This window comes from Hoplias malabaricus, chromosome 14 (genome assembly GCF_029633855.1).
Source record: "Hoplias malabaricus isolate fHopMal1 chromosome 14, fHopMal1.hap1, whole genome shotgun sequence".
NCBI lineage: Eukaryota > Metazoa > Chordata > Actinopteri > Characiformes > Erythrinidae > Hoplias > Hoplias malabaricus.
The window spans coordinates 11,534,014-11,548,484 of record NC_089813.1 but is presented as its reverse complement, the minus strand read 5'-3'; the positions used below and the strand labels follow the sequence as shown (position 1 = coordinate 11,548,484).

The window sequence follows — 14,471 nt, the reverse complement described above, 5'->3', positions numbered from 1 at the left end:
ACTGAAAGTGAAAATAATCTGTGACCGAAAAAAATTAAGATTTGAATCTGAAAACATAAAATCTGCAATTGAATAATATAAGACTTCAAATATCAAAATATATAAGAACGTGAACATTGAATTATTATGTTAATATTAAATTATTTATTCCAAAAAATTAAATAATTGGATCAGAATTCTATTTAAATTGAAAAATCATCCTACACTTTTTAAATTTTGAATGCACTGTTGTATTTTTCAAAGTTCAATCTTAAGATTTGAACTTTCAGTTTCAGATTTTTTTTTTCGAATGAACAAAACTTTTGACCTTAATAGAGCTCTATACATTTACTGGTAGTGAATGCCTCAGCACTGAATCAGATTCTACCAACTGCCTCTCACATCATTTAGCATTTTGACGGTGTGATACCAAGGAAGTCTTTTGCCAGCATTGCTTCCTCAAAGCACATTTTCCTGTTCTCCAAACTGTCTGCACTTCTGAAGAAAATTCTTTACGTTTGAGCCAGAGGCTGTCTTCACAATGCAGTGTCTGAATGCAGGTGTTTTTTCCAGAGTCAGCTTTGCTTTCCACTAGGCAGTATCCAAGCTGACTGCTAGCAGTGAAAAAGAGATCCTGGTTCAGCAGGAAGTTTTAAGGATACAGACACAGGCGTGCTACTGTTCAAGAATTTAAAAACTCTATTTTCAGTAATACGAAACCAGTTTTTGCAGACATAATACATTCTGCTATTCACATATGGAATCATTTACATCGTCATAGTTTTCAAATAATTTGAAGGAAGCTGTTGAAACATAAAATAATGAACAAGCTTCATACAGGTCAATAGAAACGGAACATGTTGTATAACATTGATTATTAAGTTAACATATGGCTTCACCTTGATTACTTCATGTCTGTTCAGAATCACTGGAAGATAAATAAATAAAAGTATTAATGATATAGCAGGAGAAAGTTACAGTATTATCATGTACCGTTATTATTTTCCAAATTGTTGCTTGAATAGCACATACCTCTCAGTTTTTGTTCCCAAAAAGTCTATAAAGATTTTAAATATTGTATAATATAATAGTCTGCACTGTATAAAATATCAGTTATTAGTATGGCAACTGATTCTGAGTTATGAGCAACTGGATGAGTTAATGGGCCGGGGTGACTGGGCTCTTTGGACTGAGGCCTTGTTGTCATGCGATCTGAGGTTTCTCTACTCAGAATGAGGCCGCAGGAAGACTGTGATGACAGTAGCAGGCAACAGCTTGGCTGCCAAGCACAGGAGAGTGGCCAGAGTAACCTGAAAAGTAGAAATGGAAGTTGGATTTAAGAAGGGCAACAATGGGTTTAGGTATATCCTTCCTTTTTATCTTATTAACTTATTATTGCAGTGTCCAACAGTTATCAAACGTGATTGTTTGATTATGACATAAATTACAGCTTGCAATCGGTTTGATGTAACTCGAAAAGATGAATTTGATTGAATTTATCCTTCAAATATGAGATTTTATTTAACTTTGATTATTTCATTAATGACCAGACCCTTTTAGAAATAAGTGAGAATTTTTGCAAAAGATTTTGGTTAGAGGAAATTTAGATTTTGTTTTCATGTAATATTTTAGTGTGGTTTATGGATCAAATACAGTGTGGGGATGTAGGTTTAGTGTGTGTGGTTGAGCCTTTAACATACGTCTATCACTGTGTACATAAGTCTTGAATAAACGTGTATTAGAAAACTTGGGTGTGTGTCTGGTACAATATGAGGGACACAAATAAAGGGCCACTTATGAGTGGTTAGTGTTTGGTTTCCATATTTTGCTTCATTAGTTTAGTTACAGGACTATGAACTAACAAAGAACAGAAGTCAGTAGTTGAAAATCTTTAACATAAATAATCTTATAAGATTATTTTTTTCTAAACTACATATATTTCAATTAATTGCCTAATGTTTTAATATTAATTTATATTTATTTTAGTTTTTTATAAAGTGCACATTGGTTCGACAACACAAGTTTTTTTGTTTTTTAAAAATACATAACCATAAGCCTTTCTGAGCACATTGTAAATGTCGGTGTTGAAGAATGCTAAACAAATGTGTGTTTTATTTCTAATATATAAAGGGGGAGCTCTAGTAATTTGGTTTAATGCAGTTTATTAAGTGAAATATTATAAAAATCCTTCTGTTCTGATTTTGTTATCATAAATGATTCATTTGAAATGTGGCATTCTTGGTACTTAGTGTATCATAAAAATGTTATTGTCCTTTTACTATTACTCTCACCCATTACTCCTTAAGTTCATATATGAAAAGCATGATCTTTTCACTGCAGCAAAGCACCTCTCAAAACTATTCTCACCAGCAGGAGTAGGCTGTGCTTAATTTCTGCTCAGGGGTTTATGCATGGACACCATAATCTTGTAGTTCTTTGACGTGTAATTTCACTAGTTTTACTTTGAAGAGGGTTGCCCATAACTTTTAAACCTGCTTGTAAATGGAGGCAAAATAAGAAGCCATTTTGCGAGGGCTCGATTAGTGACTTGGTAGAGGTTGAGGCGGGGTGCTTTCTTTATAGCTTCCCATTAAATGCGTTAGTCTCATAGAAGTCTGATGAATGGTTTGGAGAAATGGGGTGTAGCTGCCAGGAAGACTGCACAAATGCCAGAGCAAGGTCAAGCAAGGCCACACCGTTTCTGCCACTGTGACTTTAAATGGACCTTCCAGGTTTTCACATGACCTCTGCAGCCATACTGAGGCTCAAAAATGTTTATGGAACATGGAGAACGTATACATAGAATGACCGTGAGGTAGTTGTTATTTCTGAGACTTGACTTTTATTGCTCTTAGCTATCTCACAACCTTTTAAATGGTTCAGTTGCTTTGTTCTGTTTGGTTTTGCTATCTGTGTATGCAGATTTAGTAATTGTCTAGTGTAATTGTCCTACGTCTAATATGGTTTTTAATTTTTATATGTACAGGTTTTTTTTGTATTTCTTAAAACCCCTATACTTTTTGGTAAGGATTTGACATTTTGGAAAATTGAGGACACCAAAACATTTCTTTGTCTTCTAATTATATTTTGATCTATGGTTTTCATGACTCCTGTCATAAATTTATGACCTGGTAGTGATAGGAATTAAGCTTGATATTTAGTCTTGCATAGTTGGACATTTTTACATCTAGTTACCAATAAACACTTTTATTACCATTGTGTAGGTAACACAATGGTGCAGTTGTGAGTGACGTTAAACGTGTCACTTTTAAACACTTTTAAAGTAGTTTGTTCATTTTCAGTGGTTTGACAAAACGAGACATTTTTAAAAAGACAATTTAATCACCATTCAGTGGTATATAGAACTGTACACATTTTACATTTAACACAATTCACTATAGCCTGTCAAAGTTGGTTATTCCAGTTCGCACAAAATCAACTCTAATGAAGAAGGAAGCCATCTTATGTCGAGGGCTCATTCTGATAAATACGTCCTGTTGACATGATCTTTGTTTACCTCATCAAACAATGGCAATCAAAAGCTTAAAGAAAATAAAATATCTGTGATAAATATCAAGACAACTACAATTTACAATCATACATGCTCATCACACATTCAGTCCAGAGTTTTTCTGTAATACAAATAGATATTTGTAAATAGACACGTGGTTTGGTGAGTGCTGTATAGGGTTTGTAAGTGGTTATGGCAAAGCAAGAGTGTTAATTTTGTTTGTTGTATTTAAAGTCTTTAAGGGGTGAAGTTCTTGGGCCGAATCTTCATCTCCACCCGTTTGAGGGAGTAGTTTGGTCCATGCCAGGCGTACCAGGTGATGCCATCACTGTTCTTGGTGTTCATACCATTGCGGTAGAACACTCCATTCAAGTTAGAGTCAGTGCAGCAATTGTACCAGTAACCACCTGCAGGATAAAGCAAAGGGAAATTAGGAAACTCTTCAGGCCTGATGATTTTTTAGTTAATAGGCTCTCTTTGGGCAAACTTACCTTTGCGAAGTTGAGCACAGTCATCCACACACTTGTCATTGTCCTTGTTCTTGGTGCTGAAGTTGGTGTTGTTGTGGTAGCGCAGTGAGTCACCGGCATCACCGCTGTAGTTTTCTATGAAGAGTTTGTAGCTGTTCAACTCGTTACTCAGTGTGAAGAAGCCATATTCTGCATAGCGGATCGTGCCTGCCCAGTCCTGGAGTTTACAACAAATAACAGTTATACTCAGCCAAATCAATAGATATCCATCTCATTTCATGCCATCTGTTTGGAACACCCTTACCTCCAGCTCTATCCTGAGCACCGTTGGCTGCCGTGTCAGACGGAAGATGTGTTCATTGCCAAGCCAGAAGTCTCCACGAATTGTACCAAATCCATTCTTGTACTGCTTCCAGTCTCTATCAAAGGTGGTCAACCCCACCCTGCGTCTCTGGATGACGGTCCAGCCACCTCCGTTCTTTTCCATGTCACAGTACACCTGAATGCAACATCAAGGAGAAAACAATGCATTCAAAATTTACGCTGAAAACGGTCATTGTGTCAAGTTAAGTTTGCCTAAGTTTGGGATACCTACTTACCTCCAGTTCAGGTGTTCCCAAGAAGTCATCCTTTGGCAATTTGTACACTCCAGAAATTCTGTAGTTCTTGTTGTATAAGGATGCACAGTCATAGACTGCATCTAAGGGAGAGAATTAATACAGTGGTTAGACCTCATAGTTACTTATTGTCAGCTTTATTTTTAAACTCCACATTTTGAATAGCACATTTGGTACAAGTGGTCAGAGTCCATCCACACTGAAAGGAAATTGGATATGACACTGTCTGGCTCCTAATGAACTTGGAGGCTAGACGTGAATATAATTTGCTGTACAGGAACATTCGTTAGTTCAGCTCAGTTTCACCTCAGAACCCTACAGCTCTTTGCGCCGTTTTGTGTGAGACTAAGCCTCTCAGCTGTTGAGGCTGAGCTTGAATAGTTTGTAGATTCCTAACAAAGCTCCACTGTGCTCAGAGTGCCAATGGGAGAAAAGAAACATAGCCATAAGGCTGACTAATGGCCTGCTTCTAATACTGAAGTTTAATAGTGCAGCACAGTTTTTGTCAGATGGGCTTTGATAGACCAGGCACTTTTTAACAAATCAAGGTTTATGGCCTTAAATGATATACATCTTTCCAAAAACTAAATTCTTGTGGTGAAATGACATATTTGATGAAGGTTGCAAATCTTTTACACATTACATCACTTCCAAAATAGCTTCACACTTTTTTTTTTTAATTTAATGACCAGGCATATTTTGACTACAAGTTCCAGAAGGAAGCTCTTCCTTGTTGCATGAAATACAATGTGTAAAGGAAAAAGCTCATTTCCCATGGTCTAGGGATTTGAAAAAGTCTGTGTGAAATTAAATCATTTTTACTAGTGTGAAAACATAAGACTGTCCATAACTGAAGAATTACAGTGGACTTTGGCAAATCAGCATTGGCATTTTAGCTATTTTCAGTGTTGAAGACCTTAAAATTTTCTGGAAAGATGTATTTTCTTCTTCTGGCTTATAAACTATAAACTCATCATGTGGAGTTTTTAAAGTCACCTTGAGCGGTTGACCAATGACCCAAAAAGATGTGGATATCCAAGAGACACGTAGATAAGAATATGGAAATGCATTCATTCACACCTGTGAGTGATCGTTCTGTGTGTTTGTTTCCCAGAGAGGGATAAAGCCTTGACCAAGGAATACATTTCCATTTTCAGTGGAGAAACTCTTTTTGAATGTTATATAGTCCTGGACTTGGCTTGATCACTGTATGGGACCATCTCAGAATGTTGCAAAATGTAGATGACAATTTAATTCTGATGTTTATTATAGATACACATCCCTTCAGGATGGACACGTTTTTGTTTTGTCCTTACCTGAGGTGGATGGTGGAGCGCCTTCTAAAGCTTGAAGCTGCATGATCTCCACACGGTTGTGGATTTCAGAGTATTTGCTTTCCGCCTCCGTCACCCGGGCTTCCTGCTGCTGGTTCTGTTTCTCCAGCTCTATCACCTTCCGCACCAGATTAATCATGTCTGTCTCTTGCTTTTTTGTGAGGTCGTCCAAGAGACTGGTCAGGTTTGCTAACTGCACCTTTAAGGAACGTACCTCATCGCAGCACTGTGGTTTAGATGGTTTTGGAGGAGCCTGGCGCTTTTCAGCCCACGTTTGACCGAGGAAGAAAAGAAAGAGTGCAGTGGAGATGACCGCTGTTCTTGTCATTGCTCTTCTCATTGCCTCACTTCAAGAGAGTGCTGATGCCTTCTGGTCCTGGTGGTTTCTTTCTTTCTTGGGTCTTTACCGGAGATCCTAAAGCAGTAGGTAACTGATGATTCTTTGAGTAGAATTTCTCAGAGTACTGGCTTGATTTCTTCTCGCTTTCTCTTGTCAGCTCTGTTTCCCAGGCCTTTGCTTTCTCCTCTCACTGAAGGTCTGGTGTGGATGCATCTTAAATATCTTTACATTTGTGCCCTCCCCTTTTGGTTAGGCTCGGAGCAACTGACACCCCACCACCACCATGAGTTCCACCACCCCCTGGGCTTCAACTCTTTCCGCCCTCTCTCACACACTCACTCTCTCTCTCACTCTCAAACGCACACATGCATAAACACACACTGTCTGTCTCTCATTCTTTCTCCAGCCCCCTCCTGCTTTTGCGTGGTTCCACCCGGCAGCTCAGTTTTCATCAGGTGTGCCATGTGCCTGAGCACAATTTGTTGTACTTTGTGTGCACCCACAAAACAGCCAGGAAAGAATGCACAAAAACATCCACAGAAGTCACATAGACTGTCTTTTTTGTAACCCTCAAAGGTTTATACGGGAAGTGGTCTTTTATTCAGCTTTTTTTTATGACGGAAAGATGGGGATTCTTGTTGGAAGCTAATGTAATTGCTCTCAAGCAGCTAGTAATTACTTCACTTACAGCATGAAAGCAAAAATCCTTTTTGGTTTTCCTCCTGCACTCATGAAAGTAAGGTCGGTGCTAAATTACTTTGGGGTTGTTACGCTCTACAGCTCAGAAAACACCCGTCTAACATCTTTTTTTTTAATTTAACAGTGTGCTTTGTAAAATGCCTAATGCAGGAGACAATTCTAAGGCTGACGCACGTGAGTTGGCACAAAATTACTTGGCACCTAGAGGCAAAAGTCAGTGTTGTCGCTATGAGAAGCGTGCCGTGTGCCAGAATGCTGGGCTGCAACAGCTGAATTATTCTCTAAAGTGGGTACAGAGTATTTCTCTGACATCATCGCTTCATGTATCTCCTGAGTCTCCTGTATCACGTACAGTGTCGACTACTAAAGGAAACAGATGTGAGCTAGTAGCCGGCTCCAGAAAACTGCTTCGGGGTGATAGATGCTCTAATAACAGTAATGATAATAAGTCACACTGAAGAAAATCACAGTGTGGAGAGGGGGAAGCAGTGCAGAGAGGTGTGTGCGTGCAGTAAATGAATGCTGCAGCGTCTGGAAACACCCTCCCGCTGAAGCCTTTCCCAAGTATTTTAGTGCAAGTGTCCGGGAAAACTGTTTGATACTACACAGCCCTGTTCAAGATCTTCCAGCTTTGCTTAGTTTTTCTCTTTCTCTTGTTTCTTTGCTTAGTCTGACTGTAGTGGTCTTCTGCTCTTCATTTATTTTCTCCTATAGAACTGGTATTCATCAGGATAACTATTTAGATTCACAAATTTGGAATGGTTAATTATATAAATATTTGTGAGTAGGGTTGGGCAATAATTCAGTATCAATATAAATGGCAATATAAATGTTTCAATATCAATATTATGATTTTAAACACGTTTTCAGCATTTCAATATACATTATTTGCAGCATCTGTCATTGATTGACGTTGAGTACAGGGCACTGCCATTAGTTCAAGGCTCTGAAATTATAAATTAATTTAAATATTTTAATATTGACAGTGATGCCATGGTTATTTTTTTTTTTGCCAGTTTTCAAGCAAAATTAGGAAATATATTGCGATATAATTTTTGGCCATGCCGTCCAACCCCATTGGGAGCTGTGTTTATACCAAGGAAAGAAATCTGTACAAAGAAAAAAAATGCTAGGATTTAACTCTGTGCTTCGATGGTCCACTCTTAATTGATTCTCAATTTACCTGTAATTTATGCTAACAGTGGATTCTAAATGTTTATTCTCTTAGTGTAAATGCTTATATATATATATTTTAATTATTCTCTTATTTGAGCCAATGTTTATCATTACAAATTATATTATTAACTGTGTAGGACTTGTACCTTGTCCAGTGTGTGTTTGTGCCTTGTGCCCCGTGATTCCATGTTGACCCAGGACCCACCGCAATCCTGAGTAGGATAAAAGTGGTCACAGAAAATAAATGAATAAACGAATGAATCAATCAGTTATATTATTAGTATGAACGTCTGAATGAACAGTGGAATCTTTGAAATATTATTATTAACATTGATTTCAACACTGAATATTTATGTACATAAAGGATAGTTGCTGTGGTCATTTTCATATCTTTAAGTACGGCAAATTCGTCTTTCCATTAAGAACAATACATGTAAATAAATGTATCATATTAAAGGTGTAATATAAATTGATCTTGACTGTGACGTGTGTTGTGTAGCTCTGTTTTCTCAAGATATTGGTGTTTTGTTTTATTTTTTGGCAAATACCAGCTGGCAATATATTCTTTACAGCTTACGTCATATTTTAATTAGTAAAGGTTCCAGTCATTTCCCTACTCATGGCCAGCCCTTTTCCCATGTGATCTCTGTAGATATCAAGGCATACTGCCTTGAGGTACTTGTACTTGCACTAGTGTCTGCTTGTTGTCATTCCAGTGTCAGGTGCAAATGCACTGGAGATTCTACAGCTATTGTCTTCATCCAAGTTCCTGTTATATAAAACAGAGAAAGTCCATCTGCTTCAATTGTTTCAGTATGTATTTTTCCTGAAGTCAGATCAGCGGGAAGGTTGTAGTTGGACTTTTTTTCTATTGTTTATCTCTATACTAATGGTCTCCTGAATTTCCTTCACGCATCTGATTTATAAGTTTATTAGTAAGGTCAGTACTTAAAGTTAGGATACAGAGTTGAACGATATTATATTTAATTAGACTTAGGTTACATTTAATGACACAAAATATATACCTGCACAGTACTGTTTTATCTGATTCCATACAGTACGAGATAAAGCTTCTTTATCTTTCGTGCAAATTCCAAAGAAATTGAATGAAAGTCTGACTTCTATACCACATTTTGCAAATTCAGTTTCAATTGTAATATTTATAACAAACTGTTCAAGGTTGTCATTTTAATTACAGTTTTTTTCACATTGCACAGGTTAGAAGGTGCATTTAGGCTACATATCTCAGACTCAAACACATCAACAAAAATAGATTTTAAATCAGTTACATGTGGTTAAATTAAAACAAAGTCGTAGTACATGTTGTATTCAAGAGCATCCTGAATGATTTACGCTCATGTCTTTCAGTTGGTCTGTGTTTTTTCCTCAGAACTGGAATGGACTTCCAGTTCTTTGGAATCTATTGCTAGTCATAGAAGTGGTGGAATAAGGTGTGTATTTCTTCACATCTAATATACTTAGATCATTTTTAAGATGATCACATGCGTATTTGTTTTTTGTGGATTCGTTTAATTGGTTATTTATATCTCATTTTGTCTAAATCATTTCTTCATCTTTAGTCTCCCAATATCAGAAATAATATCATTAATTAAAAGAATCTTATTAGTATCTTTGCAATTTACTGTACATCTTTGCTGTACACTTGGTTCTTCAGATATGTGCTTTAACACGGTCTGCTGTGGCATATGGTGTAAAATCAGTGGTTTTTTTTGTTGCTATGCTGTCTCTAGAGGAGGTTTTAAACTTTGCCTCATTATGATTAGAAAACTAAATTAATCATGCCACAACTGACCTCTTGGTGAACTGTTAGCACCATAACGTTTGTAGCTAGATACATTTTGTGCTCATGACTGCTTTAAGATCCCATTTATATCCTGAGACTAAATGAAAAATGTAAGGAAGTGGTATTAAAAAATGCTTATGTTTTCAGTGGACTCCAGAGTCTGAGCTTGATTTTTTTTCTGAAAGCCTGCCAAAGTAAGAGCACTATACAGTCGACTCACAGGTGTTATAGGCTCTGTTCTTAATCATGAAATCAGCTTTTTCTGTGTTTTTAAAACTTTTTTTATATAATGCTATTTTCCAGTGGCATTGTGATTATACATAGACACATATTCCTTGTGAGAAATGGCTCCTGCCAGATGTTTTTGTTAAAAATAAAGGAATCACTATATTCTATAAACAGGGCCAAGCCATGAATGGTTTTTCATGTGTTCAATTACGGGGAAGAATTATAATTGCCAAAGTCTTTCAGAAATGATGTAATAAATTTACATTGCCATCTTTTTGCCTGAGGTAAATAAGGGAAAGCTTGCTTTCTTTTATCTCATGACATGAAAGAGCACAGTAACAGTGCTTTTTGTACATTCACTAAACGTCTGGATGTGTTTTCATTCATTCCCTCACAGATGGACTGTGCTTCCTTTGTTTTTTGGTTCTTAAACTTTCAGCACATGGTGGGAATAAGGAGTTGATTCTGTTTATTTATATATTATCATTATATTATAAATAGTTTTTCTTTGGATTTATTTGTTTTAACTATTGAGTACCATAAAAACAATGTGACTTTTTTCTTCTGAGCATTTTGTTTTTATTAGTTTCACATTCATTTTAGGTTTCACATCACTGTGAATAGTAGCATCCATCCTAAAGACTTATTATTACTTAAACACACAAATGGTTTTCTTCTCGTTTAGACATTAAAATATAACTGAGGGAACCTGGTCCATTTATCTGCGTAAAAAGTTTGTAAACAGGGCCCTTTTCCATGCAACTGCATCAGTCAGTTGAGGCTTAATCTGCTTCCCAAAAAGAACCATTCTCCCAACATAGTGTACTTCACAGCTTATAAAACTAAGACTATTACACTTTGACATGAAGATGTGAAACTTATAGCAACACAGAGTGCACTACTTAAGTCTAAAACTTATTTTATGACCTACACTGAGCACTGCGTAGGGTGTAAGAAGACATTTGAGATTCAGCTTCTTTTGCTATGGTGTGGAAACATCACTAATCATCTCACTTTTTCAGACAAGGAGAACTGCTTAATTACATATGAAGCCAAAACAGAGGAATTTTGTAGTCAGACATTTATGATAAAACACTTTCCTGCAAGAATCTGTTACGTTTTAAGAGCACAGGGTCAGCATGATCCAAATATTTAGCCTTTAAGTAGTGTGAAAAAATTAGCCAAAACAGTACGTGGCTTGTGTTTGTAGTCTCTTACATGCTAAAATAAAACCTTGAGTAAAATAGTTGCTGAAGCTTATACTCCATGTATTAAATGCTTTGAGTTTCTTAGACTGTGCGTTCTTTGTTCTTCTATTCTTAAACTTTCAGCATGAGGAAATATCTATTTTTTTTTTATTCTTTTTCTTTTAATATGCCACAAACTGATGCTTTTAATGTGTCCCTGAAACATATTCCTAAACCTGCAAATTACAAGCCATATTTGTGACATCAGACATGTCAGCTCATTGACTGTAACTTATGGCAGATTGCTGGGTAGCTCCCAATGGCAGTTGTGCCAAAACTAACCTTGCATTTCATAGTGTCAGTTTGGACAGAAGCTGTCTGTTCGGCTGTGTGGTCTCTGTCAGGCCTAAAGACAACTTGGGTTCTCTTTCGACCCGAGGGAATGTTAGTGATTCTGAAGTCTTCTGTTTTCAATGTAAACACTGCAGGCAATGTTATGACTCCTAGGCTGTATCGGTGGGTGTGAGGTGATTTTTCAAAACAGTGATGAGTAAAACAGTGAATGTGGCTTATCATTCTTTTCTGTTTTTATTGGAATTATGTTACCAGGTCTTGTTAATCTAAAGCAGCTTAATGTGTGGATTGTGGTCAATGTATTTGAATGTGGGAGTCGTACTTCCCTGTCAATGAAATTGGGGGTACAACAATGAAGTACAACCCACTGTAATGTTTGTTAGAAAATAAATGGAGAAATAAAAATCTGGCCCCACAAATTTTTGTATCAATTTCTCATATAAATTTTGCAGGATTAATTTACTTAGTGTGGTGAAGCAGGGAGTGTTGCTGTCACACAGCTCCAGAGACCTGGAGGTTGTGGGTTCAAGTCCAGCTCCGAGGTGACTGTCTGTGAAGAGTTTGGTGTGTTCTCCCAGTGTCCGCATGGGTTTCCTCTCACAGTCCAAAAACACACGTTGGCTGGTGGATTGATGACTCAAAAGTGTCCATAGGTGTGAGTGAATGTGTGAGTGGGTGTCGCCCTGCAAAGGTCTGGCACCCCCTTAAGCCAAGTCAGAATCCTGGGGGACTCGTTCCCATGAGTTTAATTAAAATATTATTTAATGGTATCATACTTTGTGGTTTAATGACATATGTTATGCAAATTGCATGATCCTTAGAAATTATTTAGATAATGAATGAAAATACGAGAATGTGGAGGTCATCACCAGCTGGGTGCTTTGTCACTGATGAAAATCCTATTTTGTGTCTCGTATTATTCACAGTGTAACTGGGTGTTTACGGGATTGTCTTGATTATGTGGGATGGTTTATAGCCAGGTCCAGGTTGTTCATCATCCAAACAATGTACCCAAAATGAAAGAAACAATATGTCGACTGTTTGTAACCACTGCTACTCCTGTTTGTGTTTGTTTTTGTGTTTGTTTGATCAAAGCAGATGGATATGGTTTGCTTTGAATGCACAGCGCATGACAGCATTCCCAAAGGAATGGAGATATTTGCATACAATATCCATTGATTTGATGTGTTGAATGTCAAAGCAGGAGCCAGTAGTCTACTAGCCTCTTCAACATCGGTCTTTGAAGCCAATGAATGTACTAAGGTATGGGTTTGGCAGTTAAAAGTATTTAAATGTAATGATATTAATGAAAGGGCAAGAAAACGTGACTTCGGATATGTGATGTCATCCGCTCTGCCCTTAATTTTCCATGTAGGAAATGTATTTATTTATTTTAATATACTTGAACACACCCTAGCACAAATTGCACAAGGTGCTTATACTTTGGTTATAGACTGATTTGATTAAGAGCATTAGTGATTGAGGGCGGTGGTTGGTTCAGGCCAAGTTCAGTTAACGTGTACAAAAACGTTGTTTACCCGAATGACTTCCAGCATTTCTACAATGTTCCTTTTTGCGCTTCCAAGAAATTTTCCAGTTGTTTTCTTTTGCAGATCATTTGTTATTTCTGTCAAAATGTATCTAGTGATGTGACCGATTACTAAATCAATTTTTCTATAAACTGTGACAGAGAGCTATAAAACCGCACATTGACGTAACAGTAACCAGAATGACACTAGGACATCCAGCACTCTGTCTTGTTAATGCTTAAGATTGAAACATTTTGTGGGGAGTCTGTGATGGCTTGCCTTGACATCTGTATCAAGGGATATGTTCAGAAAGAGGTCAGAAGAGGTCAGAAAATTATGCATTTTGTTGGCGACGACTGGGTTTTCCTGATTTTAATGAGTGCACATGTGTGAATGTATAGGAACCCAGAAAGCGAGATGCAATCCAAAGTCTTTTTCTGCTGCTTTTTGACATTGCAGAAGTTTTTTTTTTATCTTAGTTTATCAGCTTCTAGGACACTATCTGGGTAAGAAGTGAAAACTTGAACCCCAGGGGTGTGACACAGGCAGCAGCCTGGCATAAGTGAGCACCCTTCATTCTACCCCGGTAAATCATGCCTCAAAATGCTTAACATCTAGAAGAACCAAATTAATTATATTCATTATTATGAAATTTTATTTTTATAGGGAACTCTTGTATCAAAACAAATATAAGTTTGGCAATATTTTAGACAGTTAAGGAATAGATATCAGCCTGGTCATGGTTCTACAAATGCTCTTTATTAAATTAACACTTTAATGAATGGATTCTTTGCGATTGATGAAGAATGTGCTATAGATGGTTCTATACAGTACCTTTCTGAAAATGGTTCTATATGGCCCCAAAAATAGTTCTTCTATTATTACAGTATCAAGCTTTTTACAATAGAAGGACCATTTTTGGTGCTGTATAGAACCCTTTTCTAAAATATGTAATTCACAATGCAAAAAGCCCTTTAATCATGTTAAAGGGTCTCTGAGGGTTCAGTGCTCTATATAGAACCTTTTTTCTTTATGGAAGAACCCTTGTAGAACCATCATTTGGAAGTGTGTATTAGACACTAGGGTCTGTTATTGTCCTATGAGGTCTTTACGGTTCTCATAAAATATCCATAAAATTGTTCTTAAAACTTAACATAAAGAATAATAGACTGTTTGTATATCATCTTTCATCAACTTAAATGAACAACTTAAAAACAGATAAACCCCACAACGCTGTGAAACT

General features: G+C 36.9%; 2 protein-coding genes across 3 annotated transcripts in view; one reads left to right on the top strand and one right to left on the bottom strand.

The window, feature by feature from the left end:
- Positions 1-14,471, top strand: part of mtor (mechanistic target of rapamycin kinase) — a 97,553-nt gene that overhangs the window by 35,882 nt on the left and 47,200 nt on the right. The gene's annotated exons all lie outside the window — the stretch shown is intronic.
- Positions 3,351-6,430, bottom strand: angptl7 (angiopoietin-like 7). The gene is made up of 5 exons (XM_066644772.1): positions 5,894-6,430; positions 4,560-4,660; positions 4,265-4,459; positions 3,982-4,177; positions 3,351-3,897 (listed from the first exon to the last, which is right to left on the bottom strand). Exons 1-5 carry the CDS (start codon positions 6,249-6,251, stop codon positions 3,728-3,730), a joined length of 1,020 nt encoding a protein of 339 aa, XP_066500869.1. The 5' UTR covers positions 6,252-6,430; the 3' UTR covers positions 3,351-3,727.

Excerpts from the sequence above, each read along its gene's own strand:
- angptl7 (XM_066644772.1), bottom strand. The coding sequence starts at position 6,251 with ATGAGAAGAGCAATGACAAGAACAGCGGTCATCTCCACTGCACTCTTT. Across the intron at positions 4,460-4,559 it reads TGGGAACACCTGAACTGGAG|GTGTACTGTGACATGGAAAA; the intron begins GTAAGTAGGTAT and ends TGTTGCATTCAG. Across the intron at positions 4,178-4,264 it reads TGCTCAGGATAGAGCTGGAG|GACTGGGCAGGCACGATCCG; the intron begins GTAAGGGTGTTC and ends TGTAAACTCCAG.